The 22,633-nt window shown below is 38.8% G+C and overlaps 3 protein-coding genes across 3 annotated transcripts; 2 read left to right on the forward strand and 1 right to left on the reverse strand.

Moving 5' to 3' along the window:
• Positions 1-445: 445 nt before the first annotated feature.
• LOC146329380 (actin-related protein 2-B) lies at positions 446-8,602 on the reverse strand. The gene is made up of 9 exons (XM_084714631.1): positions 8,486-8,602; positions 6,041-6,151; positions 5,469-5,684; positions 5,260-5,332; positions 4,297-4,433; positions 3,997-4,146; positions 3,341-3,486; positions 1,962-2,094; positions 446-1,095 (listed from the first exon to the last, which is right to left on the reverse strand). The coding sequence occupies exons 1-9, from the start codon at positions 8,531-8,533 to the stop codon at positions 925-927; spliced, it is 1,185 nt and encodes a 394-aa protein (XP_084570757.1). The 5' UTR covers positions 8,534-8,602; the 3' UTR covers positions 446-924.
• A 5,378-nt stretch (positions 8,603-13,980) lies between these two features.
• On the forward strand, positions 13,981-16,526 carry LOC146329381 (E3 ubiquitin-protein ligase TRIM39-like). Its single transcript, XM_084714626.1, has one exon. It carries the CDS (start codon positions 13,981-13,983, stop codon positions 15,613-15,615), a length of 1,635 nt encoding a protein of 544 aa, XP_084570752.1. The 3' UTR covers positions 15,616-16,526.
• Positions 16,527-18,301: 1,775 nt separating this feature from the next.
• LOC146329382 (E3 ubiquitin-protein ligase TRIM21-like) lies at positions 18,302-22,134 on the forward strand. The gene is made up of 2 exons (XM_084714625.1): positions 18,302-18,754; positions 19,702-22,134. Exon 2 carries the CDS (start codon positions 19,704-19,706, stop codon positions 21,336-21,338), a length of 1,635 nt encoding a protein of 544 aa, XP_084570751.1. The 5' UTR covers positions 18,302-18,754; positions 19,702-19,703; the 3' UTR covers positions 21,339-22,134.
• Positions 22,135-22,633: the final 499 nt, after the last annotated feature.

The following is a 22,633-nucleotide window of genomic DNA, read 5'->3' on the forward strand; positions in this document are numbered from 1 at the left end:
TTCCTGGTTTAAAAAAAGGCTGGAATACTGCTCAAGCACCGGTAAACTTTATATTTTTAGACAAAGTCATTGAATAATATTGCTATCAGATGTGTCTCAGCCATAACATGTCGACTCTGTAGTCCTCCTAAATCAAAATTAAATATGAATTATGATTTTATTAGCATTAAGAGACTCTGAGCAACTTTAAAAAATAAAATGGCTGCTCACTACGACTCTGCTGTGAAATAAAAATGTAACATTTTGTCAATTCTGTAAGAGACGAACAAATCTGCCAGAGGTGACGTCTACGTTTAATTTAAAAATGTAATCACCAGGTGGCTGCCTCATTACAAGGTTTAACAGCTGAGAGTCTGATCTTTTAAATAAGATCAGGAATATCAGGAATAAGAATTCCCAAGAATGGACAATATATTATAAAGTAACGAATAATGACGACTTTTCGTTTCCCCTTTTGTCTCCGCCACTGTTACCTGCTTCCAGACTTTATGCTAAGCTCAGCTAACTGTCTCTAGCTTCATACTGAATGGGGACATTTTCGAGTGGTGCCATTCTTATCATCCAGCCAAGAAAGCAAATAAGCATATTTCATTAAATGTTGCACTATTCCTTTAAATGGAAATGCAATATCATGCAGCGCTTAAAACATAACATTAATCTCTGCATTTGTGGGCGAATATTTAAGAATTCTGGTGATTCCCTGCCCGTTGACATGAAACTCCACATCCTTCATCCCTCCTTCCCCTCCCCCCTCCCTCCGTCACTGTTTGCTTTTCAAAAATGAGCGTGAATCGAAGACATGGCGTGACCGTCCAGACACATCAAGATAAGCGATGCATGGGTACCAGCTGACGGGCGTAGATGGAGGGACGGTGGAGCGGAGGGGGAGCGGGAAGTGTTTTTGTTTGTTTGTTTGTTTGTGTTTTATCTGACGGTGACTCCGAGCTTCTCCAGCACCCGCGTCCCTTTCTCCTGGTACTCTTCTCGTGTCATCCAGAAGTTGTCCTTATCCTTCATGATGTCGGCCAGCACGGCGCCGCCCAGGAACACCATGTGTTTACGCCGAGGGGGATCCTCTATCCTGATCTTGAATTTCTGCGAATGAGATGAAGCAGGAAGAAGAGCAGAGTGTTAAGAGAGAAAAGGAAGAGATAATAACGTGTTGAAACCCCTGCCGCCCTGCCAGGTCTCTAAAATAGACTGAAGTCTTTTAATTACAGGTTGGAGGATTTCCCTGAGCGGCTGCAGGAGCAGCAGAGCGCGCTTCCCTCAGGAAGAGACACGGGAACAATAAGAGGTTTTATTTTCACCTTGTCATCACAGGACCATGACAGAGAGAGATGTTTCTGAGGTGTTGAAGGCATCAACAAGACTGTGGCTTCAGCACCATCTACTGGCAAACACGCTCACTGCACAAGAAGGAAGCATTTCTGTCGCTGATTAACTCCATCAAGCAAAAGTTTGCATCTAAAATAAAGTCAAGGATGGAAAGGAGGGACGAGTTGTGAAGAGATTCAGTCAGAACTAATCTTTCTGTGTGTGGCAGAGGAGGGTAGATGCACACGTCTGCATAGTGCAGGTCAACCTGGAAATTCTGCTAGAATGCACTCGCTGCATGTCTCATGAACTTTACAGAAATGTCAACATTTGAAACTTATTTCCCCCAGCTAAAGTTATTTTATCAGCTAACCAGAGCTGGTGTGTTTTCACTGAATCTGAAATACAACACAAGCTAAAAAAAAACACCACTGTCCTGTAGTGATTACAGATGAGACAGAGGACAGAGGAAAGGAGCAGAGATGTAGTCGACTTAATGTTAGCATTTCACTTTGACTCAATCTGTTAGACTTTAGTCACAAGTCTCAAATTCTAGGCAATTCAGATGACTAAAACATGACTGAAACTTGAAAGTGAGCTGGGCTGCATGCTTTAGACGTGTTGGTTTCTGGGTCTGTACTCACAGATAGCTTGTCGACGTCTCCCTTCAGCACTCGCTCCAAGTACAGCTGCTTCAGTTCGCGCTCCAGGCGGGACGGCAGGCCGGGATACATGGTGGAGCCTCCAGACAGGACGATGTGTTTGTAGAACTCAGCCCTGATCACAGAAAAACAATCATGTACGATCTGTATAAATAAAGTTATTATCATTATTAATGACAAATGTGAAACTTATTTTTTATTTCATTTATTTCTCCATCCTGGCTGCTAGTAAGAAGTCTTAATCCTGACAAACTGTGTGTAAATGTGTTAATAACTGTTAGGCTGCAGGGGTCAACATTAAGGATTGCCCGTTTGCCTGGGGCAAATAGAATGTCACGTCGGGCTAGTAAATGTACCAACTCACTTGCCTGACTGGGCAAGTTGTAAAAAAGAATTTCAAGTTTTTAAAGTTTTTCATGCAGAAATTCTGATTCAGCCTCTCAAATATGGAGATTTCCTGTTTTCCTTCGTTATATGTGATATGAAACTGAACATCTTTGGGTTTTAAACTGACAAAACAAGACATTTACAGCGATCACCTTGAACTTTGAGAAACTGTGATGAACATTTTCTTATCGCAGATTAAACATAACAATTAACTATATTCTTAGTGATTATCAAATAAAAACAAATAAATAAAACCATTTGTACAGAGGCAAGTAAAACTTGAACCTGGCTTGTGTTGTTATGGAGGGATTTAGTGTCCTATGATGAAATACGTGCTGTTTAAAAAGTTTTATAACAGAGTCACAATCAGCTCAAACACTGGACTGTTAGTGACTACATGTCACTCTGATGTATTTCATATTTTATTTTGCTCTGGAAAAATTCCAAAAGTCTGGACCAAACAGAGTAGGCATGAAAACCCCGAGTGTCAGTCAATGAACAAACTGTGATGGAGGAGGAGACGAGTGATAGATGCAGAGATCAGATGATTCCAGTCTGCCTGCTCGACAGGAAAGACGTTCATGGTGAGTTGAGATTTGCAGGACACACACTTTTACTTTTCTGACTGTGATTACATCACAGGCATTAAAATGTGAGCTAAAAAATGGTAGACTCATGGAGGCTGATATTGACCAGCAGAACCAAGCAATACAGGCGAGCAGCTGCACACCGCACAGGGTGAGCAACACGATAAGCTATTCTATTCACTCATGTGTGTCACCTGGAGCTGACAGAGTTAAATCTGGGCCAAAAAACGCATACGTTTGTGTTCACACACGCAGCTCTTCTGGGCCGTGTGTGAATAACTGCAGAGTTGCAGTGCAAGTGTGACAGTGGTTAAAGAGGAAACTTTCCTGAGTGTTTCACTGACTATAAAAGACGAGCGACCCCCCCCCCCCCCCCGGACAGCTCACCTGGTGTCGATATCTGCGGCCTGGATGGTGTTGAAGAGCAGCTCGGCCACCCCCACCCCCTCCACATTGATGAGGTGAGGTTGGAACAGAGCCTCGGGGGCTTCGAACCGCTCACCTCCCACTTTGATCACCCTGCCGTCCGGGAGCTGAGGACACACACAAAGTTCCTGTCTTCAGAAATGTCATGACGTCTCAATTAGAGCTGCAACAATGAATCCATCAGTCAATCATGAATCGATTATTAAATTAGTTGCCTTCTAATATTCTATATATTTTTATTATTGTATCTAATTATTTTATTAAGATTAGCGATTCATTGACTCAAGTGATATTTTAAGAAGAAAATAAATCTAAATTCTGTGATTTCAGCTTCTTAAATGTGAATATTTTCTGGTTTCTTCACTCATCTCTGACAGTAAACTGAATATCTTTGGGTTGTGGCCAAAACAAGACATCTGAGGACGTCATCTCGGGCTTTAGGAAACACTGACATTTTGCACCATTTTCTGACATTTTAAAGATGAAACAACTGATCAATTTATTGAGAAAATAACTGACAGATTAATCGACAATAAAATAATAATAATCCTGTCAAACTGCTGTCTCATCATCAGTGAAAAAACAGATAAAATATTTCAGACAAGACGATGACTGACCGTGTACGACTCGACCAGCACTGTTGTCTCCAGCGCCAGTTTCTGCTCCTGTTCGATGTTATAACCGACGTAGCAAAGCTTCTCCTTCATCATCCTCACCGTCTCAAAGTCCGCTGAATGGTTGAAGGCGTAACCTCGCAGCAGCAGCAGCTGGGCGGGATTGGTGGGGATCATTTTTATGAAATACATTCATTTTACATTTTGTAAAATAAGCACCAACGTAAAACAAGCAGCCGCACACTGTGCACCACATTGAGGGAAACATAAAGTCAGCTCTTCACTGTGTGAAGGTGTCAGTACCTTGATGAGGTAGCGTGTTATGTCCCTCCCTGCGATGTCAAGACGTCGGGTCAGGTGGGGCAGAGAGAAGCCTTCATACACCGGACAGATGTGAGTGACGCCGTCACCAGAGTCGACCACCACTCCCGTCAGCAGTCCTGTAAAAAAAAAACAAGACACCAGTTACAAAACACAACTGCCGAACAACACTGTTCCACAGCATCGCTAATGGTGCAACACAGTGTTCAACATCCTGCATACAGTCAGGAGGAGACACAAACCGGCGGCTCAGTGACCTACAGGGCCTGGTATCAGCATCACATACAGGCTTGTACAATGCCTACATCTCCCAGCATGCCTTAGATGAGAAGCTCAAACATTATTCTTTAGAGTCTGAAAACTTTATACTAAGGGAGACAAAACAGGAAAGGTGACTGGCTCATTAAAAATCAAGAGTCCATCCGACTAATTAAGGTGCAAAAATGGCCGCCGCCGTTGGTGTAGGGCTTGTCCATAGAAAATAATAGAGGCGGCTATTTTGAAACGTGGCGTCCGGCGGTGGTGTGTTTTAGGCTTTAGGTTTAGTCTGTCGACCAATCAGAGGCTGTGTTCCTGACTTGTGTATGACAGCGCTGATCTTTACATGCAATGTGCTCATCTCAACAGGAGACTGACCCTTCAAAATAAAATCTGCATTGATGACGATAATGAGTTCAACCCTGCGGTGGATCATATGGCTGCGGTATTGAGGTAAAGTGGTTATCATCACAGCTGTTAGTGGCTACTTAAGAAGTGTCAGTCAAGAGTCCACTTGCTCCAAACGGTGCAAAAAAGGTAAGGTAGCGCTTTGAGAGCTCAATATTTTGTGATGTGGCACAGTCGAAACAAAATCCCTCACAAGTTAGACCTGATAGTTTAATAACCTCCCAATGCTAAAACATTCTAGTGTAGCAGTGATCATGAGTGTCACAGAGACAAACAAACCTTGAGCGTAGAGAGTGAGGACAGCCTGGATGGCGATATAAACTCCTGTGAACTGGTATGTTTCAAACATCACCTGGCAGGAGAAACACAGAGTATCAGTTAACGAGTATATAGGAAAACAAAAGCATGACATAAATTCTTGTTTTTTTTGTTTGTGCGACTTGTTATGAATGCAGTTTTGTCACACTGCTCCTGTCTCTCAGACCCACCTCGATGATCTTTTCTCTGTTCTTGGTGGGGTTCATGGGCGGCTCGGTCAGTAGGATCTTGCAGTTGCGTGAGTTGATGTTGAGTTTCTCGGGGCCGAAGGTGTAGTCCCACAGGTGCTTCATGTCGTCCCAGTTCCTGACGATGCCGTTCTCCATGGGGTAGTTCACCTCCAACATGGAGCGCAGCTCGCTGGCCTCGTCGCCCACCATCAGGTCCTGTGAGAGGTCAAAGGTCAACAGCAGACAGATATATTTTAGACCAGTGGATGTTAAAGGGATAGTTCACTCCAACTGACTGTTTATCCATCTATACTGTTTTGGTGTGAGTTTAGATTACAGCTGGAGAGATTTCTGACTTCTCTCCAGTATAACAGAACTAGATGACACTAGTCCTGCGGTGCTCAGAGGGGCCAAAAAATGTATTTGAAAAATTCAAAACCAGTGTCTCTTTTCAGAAATCATGACCCAGTTACTCAAGATAATCCACAGACCTTGTTGTGAGCAATTTCATGTGGGAACTACTTTCTAATAGAAAGAAAGAAATGAAAACGCACTCAGGTGGGTGAAATTACCTTGATTTCAATGTTGCCAACTTTAGCTGTGGAGCGGATGATTGGCCGGCCAACCAGCGCAGGGAAAATGTGTTCGGGGAAGTTGGAGCCTGCATAGCCGCACTTGACAAACTAGGATTAGATTTAAAGAAGAAAAGAAGGAAAAACACGTTACAATATTTAAAAAAAAAAAAATGGTAAAGGACAATACATGTTGTACTAGGGTTTCGAGATAGATATTTATATATTGAACATTCATGCTCAATCAACTTGATATTTAATGCAGCAAACTGGGTTCCACTGTCATATATTTCATACCATAATATATACATCATATATTCAATCAATATACATCTCACATGTAAAACTGAAACCTTGACAAAATCTTAGTTTTTTATAACAACTGGGTTGAGAAAATCAACTTGGACAACAACATTTTGTAAACCAATAACAATAAGGTCTTGTCGTTTTGATGCAGCTGCTCTATTATTCAGAATAAGATAAGTCTCACTAACCCAAAAAACTTCATTATTCATTAAATGTAATATCAAATAAGTTTTCTGAACCTTCTGCTTCAACAAGCTTGAATAAACATGTAATTAAAGTGATTATTTCCATCCAATGTTCCTTCATATTAAAATGCGTTTGTTTTGAGGCACATGCAGGAAGTGAAGTCGTATCAGCAGTAGCTTTATGAAAAAATGTCAGCCCACTACAGTGAATAACCTGAGCAGAACACAAACTGTATTTAATGTAGATCAATCATGTCTGATCAGCTTGATAAGGTCAGTATTGGGGTTAATAAAAATCCAACATATCAAACAGGTGCTTCTCTAACCAGCAAATGAAATGAGATGACAGCTAGTACCTTGGCCCATTTTCCCTGAAATTAATGTGTCCTTATATTCATACAGTACAATATTTCTGAGTCTGTGTATTTGTTTTTCGTTTTTCTTACTAAGACAGAAGTCCTTAAGGTAATTCTCTCTGTGTTTAACCAGAGGCAAACAGACTTCCTCTGGTTTATGATTTACAAAACGTGTAGGCAGGCTCAGAAAATCTCTATTCAGATTTCAGGCTGGTGAAAGCTGCAGCAGACCTGACAAGTTTCCTTACATGGAAGAACTGTTTCAACTTCCGCAACCACTGTCTCACGCATGCGCACTGGCTCGCTTCAGTTTTATTCGGTGATTTGGTGGAACTCATGTCTCATTTCTAAAAGATAACATTAGCATGACATGTGATAATTTAAAGAAATGCTTGCAGTTGTCCCGCATGTGTGTGAATTAATACATTGCTGAGGAGAGTGAAGCGACCGCTGCACTGTTTAACGAGGGCGGGGCTGTTTGAATTGGGTACAGAGCTGACCTAGCTAATGAGAACCCCAGACCCATGAATGATCTCGCGAGAGTGAAAATTTTAACCCAAACCATGATCTCTGCCTAAACTAAACCAGGTGTTTTCGTCGCTAAATCCAGAGCACATATCAATCAAAACATTGTGAGACTTTTAAATGTCATTATTTTGTACAACGTGCACAATAAAGAAACAATGATTGCAATCTCGCGAGAGTTCCGCGAATCTAAGGTTCTGTTCTATACGCGACCAAAATAAAGGGGAAAAACTGATAATTGTCATTCTGGTCTCGAAAAAAGCCTAATCTTTTTAACTGTCTCTGTTGAGTGGTGATTTTGCTCCAAACTACGAATATGTAGCGAACTAAAGATAAGGATATGTGGCTAATATTACCTGAGAACGTACCGTTATAACTACATTTACAGTTAACTTCATAGTTATGACTTAAAAACATAAATTACCGAGAAACATAACGGTGCTTAAATGCTATGTGTTTACTTGGAGGGACGGTTGTTATTGTGATCAATTTTACTGTGAATCTACGTAAATTAGCTAACTGTCCGTGCATACCGTTAGCCTTTTTTCCCCACGATAGCGAGGTTATGTCCCGCCCAACTTTGACTCTGATTGGCTTAAACCTCGTTGCCTTCGTTGCTTTCGTTGGTTGAGTTATGGTTGAAGAGTGATGATTGGTAGGGAATATCAGGGTAAGCCAATCAAAGACAGAGCAGGGCTGGCCATGCCTTCGCCATCCTGTGAAAAAAAATCTCGCTTGCTGTCAAAGTTACTAACCAAACTAAGGAAGCTACACAGACTCTTTGTCAGAGACGTTCGTGGTTAAACGAGTGTTATGACTTTACACATAAGAATAAACTGGACAAAACTCTCCCAGTGAATGTCAGCTGTGGCCTTGCAGCAGATGAATGAGGTGAATCCAGCTGACAGACACATTCCTAACACAACCCACCCAGACAAGCTAAGGCGTTAGCCTGTTAGCTCTGTGTGACTTCCTGTTTTCAGTCCTCTGTAATTTCTCATTAAGCTGCACCGCCGAAGCACCAACAGCGACGCGGAGAGAGATTCAACAGCGGCGCCTGTTCCCACACTTACCCCGGTTCCATTGTCACAAACCACCACTTTTCTCCCTTGACTGTCCATCTTAGTTCCCCGAATCCAGCAGAAGCCTCCTGTCTCCTGCCTGCACACCAACAAGTCAACGTTACGGTAACAACCCGCCGGAAGCCTTCAGGTGTGATTCCTTCAGAATAAAAGCGCGATCTCTGAAGACTGAAGAATAGTTTTTGCAGTAAGATGCAAATAATAATCCAGCATTATGCAATTCTGATAAACATTTATGATGATAAAACTGTTCCATATCAGTTTGTTGAATCTGAAAACTTGGATTCAAATCTTAAATCTGAAACAGTTAATTTTTCTTCCACTTGAGGGCAGCGCAACAAGTTGCAAACACATAATTACCTTCTAAAGTTTTTTTTCAATTATTATTATTATTATTATTACGATACAACTAAAAAGGAAAATATGAAAAAAAATTTAGGACAAAATAAATAAAAAATAAATTTAAAAAAGTGGTCAATCAGGAATCATAGTGCATAAATATTCAGAAAGATAAAGGGCTGTTTTTTTTAATTTTGCAGCATTTGACACATTTTATTTAAATATAGTTTTTATCTCATTTAGAGATAGAGCAAATATAGGAACAGTTTTTAAGTAATTACAGATGTATGTTAAATGTTTTGCCAAAATAATTAAATTATTACCAAACTTTCTTTTCTTGTCCTCCAGATGGAGACAAAACTTTATATTTTCCTATGATAGAATCAGAATATTTTGATCATTAAAGATGTTTTATGGTTTGAAGTGTTTGAATTACAAGAGGTACAAATATCCAAATCTAAGTTAAAACCTTATACAATGGAGTATTTTTACTTTAATATTATGTGTAATTTGTAAATACACATTTTACTTTATTTTGTACAATTACTTATATTTATCTTCTTCTTCTTATTATTATTATTCTGTCTGTTATTTACCGATTTCTTTAAACTTACTCTTGAATGGAGCTTCTCAGCAAAACTTTTTCACATGAAATCAAACTTAAAGAGCCACTGCAGCACCACAGGGATGTGGTGTCCATTGTCCAATCATTTCCTATGGTTTATTTAGCCAAAAACAAGTAACCAAAAAGAACAAGTGACTCATGTTTCCTGCACGCCTCTTCTGCGTGCCCAGCCAGGTGCATGGTGGTCCTATATCTGCCCATAGCATTACCCAAACTGCAAACAAAAATACTAATTATCCAAAATAAATGAAAAAATAAATAAATAAGCTACACAAGATAAATAATAATGATTAATAATTCGACTAAACAAATACCAAAGGAAAACACCATCAAAATCCATAAAGCAAATAATCAAACAATGCTACTTATTTATTTGTAAAACAGCCACTAAATACTAACATTAAACAATTAGCTCCTACAGACTTGCCTTTACACATCAAAAATAATCATTAAACACAAAATAACAAAAGTTAACAACTTTTTTCCATGTTTACATTCCTTTTGTCAAACCTGCTGCACTGAAGTCTGAGGTGTCGATTGTAGAGCTTCCTGAGCTGCGTCAGCTCTCACTTCTAGAATATTTACATGCAGAGTTTGTTTGTTCATCAGTTTGGAAGACGTCTCATGGGGAAGCAACCTGCAGAAGAACACTAAACTATAACATGAACACAAGGGAGGGAATCTTTGCAAAGACAGAGAAGTCTGTAATAAGTTAAGATAAGATGATACTTTATTAGTCACAAATTTTCAGAGTTACAGCAGCAAAGTGGATGGAAAAATAGAATGAAGCATCAATAAAAAAGTAATAAATGATGAATAAGTAAACAAGCAATATAAACAAGAGGTAATATAAAGATATGAACTATATGATATAAACAGAAAAAGTGTTGAATTAACACCACTACACATAAGAAATATTAATATTACACAGTTGAAATATCATCATGCCTGAGTAAGAATATTGATGATGTTGCACAAAATACTGACAAAATATGTAATGACTCAAGCATGATAACAAAATCTTAATCATGGAAATACATTTGACAAGATAATCCAAACTTAAGCTCAGGGTTGGGAGGGTGAATTTACAGTTACTGATTACCTGTTTAAAAAATGTAGTCAGTAATGTAATCCAAGTATGACAGTATTTAAGTAATGTAACGTGATTCTTTGCATTACTTTTGGATTACCTAAATATAAAATATGGTGAAATTGTTTAGCCTAATATTGTGTTTTTAGGGCTGCAACTAACGATTATTTTCCTCATTGATTAATCGATCGATTGTTATATGTATGCTCAATTAATCAATTAGCTGTTTGGTCCATAAAGTGTCAATGCTAAGATGACGTCCTCACATGTCTTGTTTTGTCCACAACTCAAAGATGCTCAGTTTATTGTCAAAGAAACCAGAAAATATTCAAATTTAAAAAGCTGAAATCAGAGATTTTTTTTTATATTAAAATATGGCTCAAATCGGTTAATTGATTGATAAATCCTGTAACAGTCTTGTCAATTGAAAGTCCTGTAATGATTATTTTCATTATTGATTAATCTGTTGACCATTTTCTCCACAAATCAATTAGGTGTTTGGTCCATAAAATGTCAGAAAATGGTGAAAAATGTCGATCGAAGCTCAAGACGACGTCCTCAAACGTCTTGTTTTGTCCTCAACTTAAATATATAAAATTTTACCTTCATATAGGAGTGAAAAAGTCAGAAAATGTTCACATTTAAGAATCTGAAATCTGAGAATTTTGATTTAAAGAAGTTCTTCTTTTAATTAAAAAATGACTGTAAATGATTATAGATTATCAAAATAGATGCAGATTAATTTAATGGTCGATTAGTTGTTGCAGCTCTACGTGTTTTATGTTGGTTGTTAAGTTTATAAGTTTGTTCTGCTGTTCCTTACTTTGTTGTGCACATTTGATTGATTGTAATTTGATTTAAAGACAAAAAATGTTGAAATTTCCTGCCAGTGAAGCATTTTGATAATGAATTGTCAGCTGTGTTGCAGTGTGCATGGTAGGATATCATCGTTCAGTTGTCAAGGTGACGGATCTGTTGACATGTGAGCTCAGCAGCTCTGAAAACATCTCGTGACAATGTTGGGATTATTTAATCAAATTAATAACACATCTAAATGTTAGTTTTTGTAACATGTAGCATGAAATCTAGTAGTTAGGCTACTCTTATTCACTCTCTACTCTACTCTCAAAATTACATTTAAATCACAAATTGTGTAATTTAATGATCATGAGAGCAGGTCGTGTTGAGAAACGGCTCATTTCCTGTTTCTGTGTTTTTGCCACATGGTTCATTCATGAGTCACAACCAAAGACACCAAGAAGTGGTTTTGCTCAAACACAAAGTGGTAGCTGGAATAAATCTGACCAGATGATGGTGATGAAGTAACTTAAGCTCTTGTTCTTCCATTGGCTGCTGTAAAAAATAAATAAATAAATGAATGAATAAATAAATAAATAAACAAATAACAAGTCACAAGAGACAGACAGACAGACAGACAGACAGCACGTTATTAGAATTGTGTGCAAAGCAGAAGCAGGATAGAAAACCTAATAAACTATAACCCATAAAGTGATAAAGCAGGCGGAGCAACAGTGGAGCTTCGACGTCACATCCTAAAATGAAACTGAATGTTTGTGAGAGCGACAACAGCAGAGCTGCGAGTCAGACAGGAGGCTCTGTTTAAAGAATAAATAAAGTTCAGAAAGACTTTCTCAGCAGCACAGCAGAGACTCTGCCAAACACTGGTGAGTACAACTTAAAATATTCACTGTTTCAGCAACAATCCAGCTCCAGCTCTCTTTTCTCTACTCAGAAAGTTACATATTAAAACTTGTTATGCTGAAAAACACTTTAATATTTAACAGCCCACATTAACTTATGAACTATAGTCCCAGGTGAAATAATGTAACTGTCAGGGAACAAAACAAGAAGTCTGAGAATAAATGGGGTGACTGATTTGGATTTTTAAAGGTTTTGTAAATCAGTTAAAGTGTGATAAATTTTAATGACATTAAATAATTAGGGTGCAGAGGTGTTGTTACAGGGAAACAAAGCCAGAATACCAGGCTGTCTTTTTAATTATTGAGGATCTTTGTGGTACAGTCACATACAGGGAGACAAACAAATATTACCTGGTGAAAAATTACGTAGCTCAGTAGCAACCCACCAGTTTATGTTCTTCAGATTAACCTCAGTGTTGTACAAGGTTCTTGATCTTCCTGTTCTCTCCATTTACTGCAAGAACCTACAGGTGAATAGGGTATACGTTTATCAATTGTAAGTTATAGTAGGCAAATGATCCATTATCTAATTAAATATGTGCTAATTTGCATACATTTCCAGGACAACAAAACTAAAGTTTAGATTAAGTTTAAAAAAAAGGTTTAAAATTATTGTTTTCATTTTGTTGACATATTAGAGTCAACAGCTTTTACAGACTGAATGTTGGATGTTGCTTTTTATCATTTCATAAATCAGAAAATACTATGAATAAAATGTGATATAAATCAGGCTCTGAATTATATAAGATCAAACCTCCCTATAAAAACTTTCACAATAAAAATAGGAATAAAACAGTAAAGTCTGGTGGATGTAAATGTTACTGGGGTGGAGATTTCTGACTCAAAGTATGAAAAAATAATAATTTTTAGCAAAACAACCTTTAAAGATGTGTATCGTAAAATTTTATACATTTTTATACATAAATTAAGGCACTGCAGGCAAATAGGGTAATTTTTTTTAACTCGCAGATCTCACCATCACACACATTTAAAGGGTTAGTTCCCCTAAAAATGAAAATTCAGTCATTGTCTCACCCTCATGTTGATTGAAGGTCAGGTTTAGTCTTTTAGTCCACAAAACTCTGCTGGAGCTTCACATGAAAACAGTGCTGCAGAATCTCTCAAACAATGGAAGTGAATGGTGACCAGGTTTCACACAAAAAAAACAACAGAATTAAATTATTGCACATATATCCATATTGTTCAGTAATCCTCATTCACTACTAATCACCTACTATTCACATACCGATTCACTGTGCAGACCTGAGAGGTAAATATAGGCCAGATATCAACACATACAATCATAAAAGGGAGGTTATTACAGGGCTTATGGCTCATTGTGTAATGAGCTTTTTAGCCAGAGTCATGTGATTTTCTGTAAGACGTCTATCTGGGGTGACACCTTGCTCTTAATCCAAACAAATAACCACTTTAGTTTATGGCCTGCTTGACTTTTATCTCAGAAATAATAAAAATTGGTAGACCATTGCTCAGTTTTACAGAACTTGCTGCTCAATAATTACTGTTCATTTTACTGCCCTAATTAATACAATAATTAAAGTGTTTGATAATGATCATTTTATGTCCCATGTTTTCAAAAACATGCCAACTTTGTGGGCTGTATTCAAAAACATTATAATAAATAAGCACCAATCCTGCAATGAAAACCTTGTTTTTTTAACTTTTTGACTTTTGTTCTTTCTGTGTAGAGATGGCCTCTGCCAGCAGTCTGCTGTCTCAAGATCAGTTTCTGTGCTCCGTCTGTCTGGATCTGTTCACTGATCCAGTCACCACAACATGTGGACACAACTTCTGCAAAACCTGCATCACTGAACACTGGAATACCGCTGACCAATGCCAGTGTCCCATGTGTAAAAAGGTTTTCCAAGTGAAACCTGAGCTGCGGGTCAACACTTTTATCTCTGAGATGGTTGCTCAGTTCAGACAGTCAGTTCAACAGAAATCCAGCAGCAGCAGCTCAGATCAACAAGTTGCCAAACCAGGAGAAGTTCCCTGTGACGTCTGCAGTGGAACCAAACTGAAAGCCCTGAAGTCCTGCCTGGTGTGTCTGGTCTCCTACTGTGAGACTCACCTGGAGCCTCATCTGACAGTGCCGAGTCTGAAAAGACATCAGCTGATCGACCCTGTGGAGAACCTGGAAGACAGGATATGTGTGAAGCACGATAAACCTCTGGAGCTGTTCTGTAAGACTGACCAGACATGTGTCTGCATGCTCTGCACCTATTCAGACCATAAGACACACAGCTTTGTTCCTCTAAAGGAAGTACATGAAGAAAAGAAGGCAGAGCTGGGGAAGACAGAGGCTGAAACTCAGCAGATGATCCAGGAGAGACAATTGAAGATTCAAGAGATCAAACGCTCAGTCAAATTCAGTCAGGAAGCAGCAGACAGAGAGATAGCAGAAGGTGTTCGGGTCTTTGCTTCTCTGATGGAGTCTGTTGACAGAGGCCTGAACGACTTCATCGACACGATTGTGGAGAGGCAGAAAACAACCGAAAAACAAGCTGAAACTTTCATTGAAGAGCTGGAGCAGGAACTCTCTGAGCTGATGGAGAGAAGGACGGAGATGGAGCAGCTCTCACTCTCTGAAGACCACCTCCATTTTCTCCAGAGTGTTGAGTTCTTGAACGCTGCTCCACCCACCAAGAACTGGACAGAAATCAGGGTCCATCCACTGTCATATCAGGGGACAGTGGTGAGAACTGTGTCTCAGCTGGAGGAGACACTGAGTGACAAGATAAAGAGGCTGGTTAAAGCAGAGCTGCAGAGGGTCCAGCAGTATGCAGTGGATGTGACCCTTGATCCTGATTCAGCACATCCTGAGCTCATCCTGTCTGAGGATGACAAACAGGTGAATCACAGTGATGTGAGAAACAATCTTCCAGACATCCCAGGCAGATTTTCGGCCAGTCTCTGTGTCTTAGGGGAGCAGAGTTTCTCCTCAGGGAAATTTTACTATGAGGTTCAGGTTAAAGGAAAGACTGAATGGGATTTAGGAGTGGTCAGAGAGTCCATCGACAGGAAGAGACTAATCACGCTGAGTCCTGAGGAGGGTTACTGGAGTATATGGTTGAGAAACGTAAATGAATATGAGGCTCTTGATGACCCTTCAGTCTGTCTCTCTCTGAAGTCTCAGCCTGAGAAGGTGGGGGTGTTTGTGGATTATGAGGAGGGTCTGGTCTCCTTTTATGACGTAGATGCTGCAGATCATATCTACTCCTTTACTGGCTGCTCCTTCACTGAGAAACTCTTCCCATATTTTAATCCTGGCCTCAATGATGATGGTAAAAACTCTGCACCTCTACTTATCAGTGACACTAAGTAGACTAATCATTTCACTTTCTGCAAAAAGATTCAGTACTGTGCAAGATAACAGACATGGGTGTGGACTTTTGTCAAGACTGAGTCATGAGTTTGATGACTTCATACTCAACTTGACAAAATTCCCTTAAATGTCTTGTGACTTTACTTGGAGTCTTCTGTGTTTAAAGACTTCCCCTTCCCAAGCCAAAAGAGGAAGATTCTCAGCCGAACCAGCAGCACAAGTAGAGAGAGCATTTTAGAGTTTTTTTCAAGCTATTAGCACACTTTGGATCTTTGGCAATTTTGAATTAATCATTCCCTTCATTTCAGGAGACACTTTCACTTCTCTTACAAAGAAAAGCATTGGTTTATGATCAGTGATGGTTTTTATTTCTTATAAATGTCCCAGTTAACCATAACAGTGAGCGAGTTGGAACCTGTCCCAGGAATGCAGCTACACCAGTTACACCTGTCAAAGTCAAAATGTCAACAGTGAGAAAGGTCAAACACTTTAAACTGTGATTTTTGACAGAAAAATAATTCTGTTCATAAATTAATATTCTATATAGCTGATCAGCCAGTTAGTGTGAACTAGCTTCTGTTCTTTGTAGCTTCATGCTCCTTTTTTGTTGCACCATGTTTATTTTATTAGCCTGTATGAAACATGATGCTGGATTTTTCAAGCTGAATCAGAATCTACTGCTGTACTGGTTGGCAAAATATAAAGTTTGTTTTTGAATGCTAAGAATATAATCATTATTTTATCTTTGTTAAAATGAAGGTGGACAGAAAACTCTGTGGTTATTTTTTTATGGTTGAAGCTGCAGCTTTAATGTGAAGAGACGTTTTATTTCATGGGAGATGTAGATAAATTCTTACTATGTGTTTTCAGTATTTGATTTTTTTTATTGTTAAATTGAGCTGCACTTGTTATGTGTTGTTTTTGAGAAGTCATTAATATGTAATAGCACTAAAATTTGGGATTTTTGTTCTCTACAGACATGTCTCTGTTCATATATTACAATTAATAATATTAAATTTTATTATTTCCATGATTTTATTGCACTATCAAGTAATCCATTACTCAGTTGTTGTTAAGGACTTGAAGCACTAAATTCTGTATCAAGGCTCAAGGCTTGAGACTTGCCCAAAAAGGACTTGAAGACTGAATTCATTTGTTATATAAATTATATTATAATTATATTATTTTTTATATCCAAAGGTGGTCATTAAGTAACAGAATTGAAAAGAAAAATCATTGGTTTTGATTTCACCAAAGGAGTCTGACAGCAAGGTGAAGCGATGAAAATATTCTAAATTTAGTGTAGACTTAAACTGATCATATCTTTTTTTAGGTGTCTCCCTGTCCTGTCTTTTAGGGTCTTCTGCTGACCCTGTCCACAGCAGGACTTTGCTTAAAACACTGACTATGGATGTTCACAACCACTCTTCAGAAAACTCAAACTATGTCCTTCAAAAACACAGCTTTTTACGCTGAATTCACAGTTTTACTTAACATCCCATTAACAAACATACAACACAAACTATTTCTGAGAATCCCTGAAGCAGAAAAATAATGACAGAACATATTCAAAACAGCCTGTCCTCATCAGAAAAATGGCTGCATAGTAGGGCTTGGTTTTGTTTAAAATATTATGATACCAGTATCCTTTAAGGGATACCAATCCCAGTCCAGCTGAGTTTTACCTGAAATCATTCCTTCCACATTTAATGCATTTATTTTTATCAGACAACACAGGCATGTAATAAAGCCATTCTTTTGGATCTTTTGGTTGCACATACTATTTCTTTTTCTAGATCTGGGTACAAAAAGGATTGAATGCAGGTGTTATTTGACTGATACTTGATACTACTTGGTGCTGAATTTTCAGTTGATACCTTAAAGGTACTGAGCGTCGATACATAGTCCTACCATTTAAGTCATCTGTGCAAACAATTTATTATGACCCATATTTAGGTTTATTGTTAGTTGAGCTCCAGTGCCCATTGTAATTAGGACAGGAGCGGTATAAAGAGTGAGAACGTCCATGTATGGAGGAAGTGAGATGGAGATGGGTCAAACAAACACAGGACGTCTACCCAGGACACTGAGGTTTGTCTCCCGAGTGACAAACTTAAGATAAGTCAGAGATGACTTATTTAAAGTTTTAAGTTACATATTGTTATGTATGTCATGATTTACATAACATGATATACTGAATTTAACCCAAACAGCAATCTTTTCCTGAACCTAACCGAGTAGTTTTGGTGTCTAAACCAAACGGGGTCAGTTTCATAATGTAATGTGTGTTTAACATGCGGTCATGTGACTTACAAAACGTACTCTGGTGTGGTACGCCTGTCTCTGGTACTCTCCACTGGTCATATATGTAAGTTTTTGGAGTCATTGGCAATCAACCTACTTAATCAACATGATGTCAAAATACCACAAAGCTTGAAGTACTGTATGATTTCACTAATGAGCACCAAGATGAAATTATTTTGGCAGCATTAAACCGATTGGTGCTGTAATTACTGAGTTGGAGATAAAGTAATTGTTGCTTCATTTTGATTACACAAGACAGGTCCAGCAGATATGACTCACAATAACCAGTGTGATGTTTCAGTTTAGCAAATATGGCCAAATGACATCCTATGGGATGTATGCCGTAGAAATTAATGGACAGAGGCTGCAGGATGACACACCTCTGGGGTTTGGTCCCCCAAAAATAAAATTAATCTTGGGTCAAAAATATGTCACTAAAAACCAAACCTGAGGGAGGAAACAAAACAGCAGCAACATAGTGATAGTGAGAGGAGGAGTAACAATGAAAAGGGAAGGAAAAGGCTCTTGTTTATCCTGAAATTGGGCTCCCAGGCTGCCCCTGTTCTCAAGATATGTACACCCCACAACAAGATACGCCAATCAAATGTCAGAGGGAGGCAGGATTAATATGCAGCCCGACAGGAAAATGTGTCTGTGAGAGTTTACTGACCGCTATAAACGTCACAGTCATGAGAGGAGAGGTTGAACTAAAACTCCTCTGTGAAAGTGAAAGTAACTCAGAAGGACTAGAGCTTGTGTCAAGACGAGCGTCTCTGCTTCTCTCTGATTCAACAGACCTCGCTCCACAACATATCTGTGTCTCTGACAAACACTGGTGAGTACATCTGATAATGTTCATTTTACATTAAACTTACTTTATGTTCTTTCAAGTAGATGGGAGACACTTGTTCATAGCCTTTCCCCTTTTCAACAACCAGCAGTAACACCAAAGTCAACAGTAATACAGTTACGGTGATAATATCTCAGGATGTGGGTTTGTTATCTTGTTGAAGTTTTTGTTTTTCAATGCCAGCACAGTCACAGTGTCTCATCTCTCTGTTCTACCATTAGAGTTGTGAAGTGAGTGTAACTACAGTTGAAAGGGGACTTTATATTTAAAGGTGCTCCTCCTGCTGTCATGAACGCATAATAACATTTAAATATCCATTCCTAAAATCCAAGATCGGTACCAAATCAAAACCAAAGTTTTCAAATGTACTCAGGACTACATTAAAAATACTCAGTTGGACGTAAAATACCAACAGTACAGCAAATTAATAAGAAAAAATAAGGAAATACAGGCTGAAGGCAGAGTCTCCGCAAATACAGCCACTATCACACATTTATTGGGTCATAAGTGATGACTGAAAGTGATGATGTAATATGAGTCTATGCAAGGTTTTTTAGGAAAATGATGCAGATTATATATACCTTTATGTTAAACAACAAATGACAGCTTGTCATTTTTAGGCATTAGGATTTCAAACTGGACTTTCCTATACTGACTTTGGAAAAGTGTCACAAGATTTGTTGAATTTCTCAACAGAAACGTAGTCCCACCTCTTTTAGTGGTTTACTTGTCTCAGTCTTTGTTCCTTCTTCAACATTTCATTCAGGTTAGCTGCTTTGAGGAGACGGCTGGTTGTTTCCTACTGATGTCTGTTCATCTTCTGTAAAATCAGTTAAAGCTAAAAGGTCTCCTCCACCATCTCCTCAAACAAAAAACAAAGTTATAGTTATATTTGATTTTTTCACACTTTGACTTGTGTTCTCATTGTGTAGATATGGCTGCAGCCAGTTGTCTGCTGTCTGAAGATCAGTTTCTGTGCTCCATCTGTCTGGATCTGTTCACTGACCCAGTCACAACATCATGTGGACACAATTTCTGCAAAAACTGCATCACTGAACACTGGAATGTGAATGTCCCATGGAAGTGTCCGATGTGTAAAGAGTGTTTTAACACAAGACCTGAGCTGCACATCAACACTTTCATCTCTGAGATGGTTGCTCAGTTCAGAAAGAAAGCTCAACAGGAAGACAGCACCTGCAGCTCAGAGGCCAAGCCAGGAGAAGTTCCCTGTGACGTCTGCACTGGAACCAAACTGAAGGCCCTGAAGTCCTGTCTGGTGTGTCTGGTCTCCTACTGTGAGACTCACCTGGAGCCTCATCTGACAGTGTCAGGCCTGAAAAGACATCAGCTGATCGACCCTGTGGAGAACCTGGAGGGCAGGATGTGTACAAAGCACGATAAACCTCTGGAGCTGTTTTGTAAGACTGACCAGACATGTGTCTGCATGCTCTGCCCTGTTTTAGACCACAAGACACATGATGTTGTTCCTCTGAAAGAAGAATATGAAGAAAAGACAGTAGAGCTGATGAAGACAGAGACTGAAATTCAACAGATGATCCAGATGAGACGACTGAAGATTAAGAAGATCAAACACTCAGCCAACTTCAGCAAGGAAAACGTGGAGAGAGAGATAGAAATTGGTGTTCAGGTCTTCACAAATCTGATGCAGTGTGTTGAGAGAGGCCTGAATGAGCTCATTGAGACGATTTCAGAGAAGCAGAGATTAGCAGAGAAACAGGCTGAAGACTTTATCAAAGAGTTGGAGCAGGAAATCTCTGACCTGAAGATGAGAAATGCTGCGATGGAGCAGCTCTCACTCTCTGATGATCACCTCCAGTTTCTCCAGCGCTTCCCATCCCTGATAGCTGCTTCACCCACAAAGGACTGGCCAGAGGTCAGCGTGCATCCATGGTCATATCAGGGGACTGTGGTGAGAGCCATGTCTCAGGTGGAGGAGACCTTCGGTGAAGAGATGAAGAAGCTAGTTAAAGCAGAGCTGACGGGGGTCCAGCAGTATGCAGTGCTTGTGACTCTTGACCCTGATACAGCACATCCCAATCTCACCCTGTCTGATGACAGGAAACAAGTCAGTCATGGTGATGTGAAGAAGAATCTGCAAGACAACCCAGAGAGATTTTCTAATTCTCTCTGTGTCCTGGGAAAGCAGAGTTTCTCTTCAGGAAAATTTTACTACGAGGTTCAAGTTAAGGGAAAAACTAAATGGACTTTAGGAGTGGTCAGAGAGTCGATCAACAGGAAAGAAAACATCCAACCGAGTCCTGAGGATGGTTACTGGACTATATGCTTAAGAAATGGAAATCATTACAAAGCATTTGTCAGCCCTGATGTCTATCTCTGTCTGAAGTGGATTCCTCAGAAGGTGGGGGTGTTTGTGGATTATGAGGAAGGCCTGGTCTCCTTTTATGATGTAGATGCTGCAGCTGTTATGTATCGCTTTACCGACTGCTCCTTCACTGGCAAACTTTACCTGTACTTTGGTCCTTGTCCTAATGACAGCGGTAAAAACTCCACCCCTCTGATCATCACACCTGTCAATCGCAATACTTAAACAAATTACTTCATTTTGTGTTGAAGCGATCACTGTTAAATGCCCAGTGTGTACACTTTACAAGGCTTTATTGGCAGAAATGGAAATGTTCAAAGTATGTTTTCATTCATGTATAAAATAAGAGTTGTTGTGTTTTCATTACCTTATAATGAGCCCTCACATCCTCTTCCCTAGAGGTTACCATGGCAGCCCAGAATGGACAAATCAAACACTTGTTCTAGATATGCTGTTTTCCAAGAATATAACAGCCATCATGGACTGTCTTTTGGAAAGGGAGGGTGAGGCGAGGTGTTTGCAGTCTGCTTTTTCACCACCAGATGCCACTACATCCTTCACAGTGGTTCTTTAAGTAAGAGAACACAGTTATTGATAATGCTCAGTGTATTTTGTCTTTTTTTTTCCTTCTGATTCTAGTTGATTTGGTTATTGCCTTTTGTTATTATCAAATATGTTTTTTCCATGCTGATTATTTAAAACCTCTACAACCCTGTGGTATCCACTATCATGTCTGGAAATTAGCTGACATATGTATAAATAATGGACATTCAGAATATTCCCATTGTATGTGAAAGTGTAGATCCTAAGATTATAGGGGTTCACATATTTTATTCAATATAAGTTTCATAGAGCTTTAACATGTCTGTAAGAATTCAAAAACATCAGGACGAATTTTCACAGAAACAAGAGGTTGAGGTTTCAAATCTATGCATACAATATTTTCTTGTCTGATTAGTATACAAATCAGTTTCTCACATTAATTCTACTTTATACCTTTATAGAAAGAAATAAAAACAAATTTAAAATGTCTTCAATGCGAGTTGTTTTGTGTGCACATTAATTATTTATGTCTAATAAAGATTATACAAATTAATTGATGATTGATTAATTGTCATCAAGAATTTGGCCGATCAAGTAAAATTTAATCGCTCTATCAGTTAATTTTAATGAGCGAGCACCACATTATGCAGCATTCACCTATATGTGTTTAATGTGTAGGTCTTTGTGTTTCATGTAATGTTGTCAGAAGTTATATACATATATATATATATATATTTGAGTCCAACATTTTGATTTAACATGAATGTTACAGGAAATTTCTTTGGACATTTTCATATTATAAATATCCTCCACCAACCTATCCTTCCCTATATCTCCATAGCTAAATAGAGAATATCAATTTGCAACAGAACAGAACCAAAAATTAGATGTTTCAACATAGCAAAAAGCCAACAACAAAAAGCCAACAAAAATAAAAGTTGAACAAGAGGAAACATTAAAAATAGTAAAAATATAAA

This window comes from Lutjanus erythropterus, chromosome 3 (assembly GCF_056507025.1).
Source record: "Lutjanus erythropterus isolate fLutEry1 chromosome 3, fLutEry1.hap2, whole genome shotgun sequence".
Classification (NCBI taxonomy): Eukaryota; Metazoa; Chordata; class Actinopteri; order Lutjaniformes; family Lutjanidae; genus Lutjanus; species Lutjanus erythropterus.

Bases quoted from the DNA above. Each gene is read 5' to 3' on its own strand.
- LOC146329381 (XM_084714626.1), top strand. From the start codon at position 13,981: ATGGCCTCTGCCAGCAGTCTGCTGTCTCAAGATCAGTTTCTGTGCTCC.
- LOC146329380 (XM_084714631.1), bottom strand. From the start codon at position 8,533: ATGGACAGTCAAGGGAGAAAAGTGGTGGTTTGTGACAATGGAACCGGG. The intron at 4,147-4,296 runs GTACTGACACCT...AATCCCGCCCAG, and splicing joins TAACACGCTACCTCATCAAG to CTGCTGCTGCTGCGAGGTTA. The intron at 2,095-3,340 runs GTGAGCTGTCCG...TTCTGTGATCAG, and splicing joins GCCGCAGATATCGACACCAG to GGCTGAGTTCTACAAACACA.
- LOC146329382 (XM_084714625.1), top strand. From the start codon at position 19,704: ATGGCTGCAGCCAGTTGTCTGCTGTCTGAAGATCAGTTTCTGTGCTCC.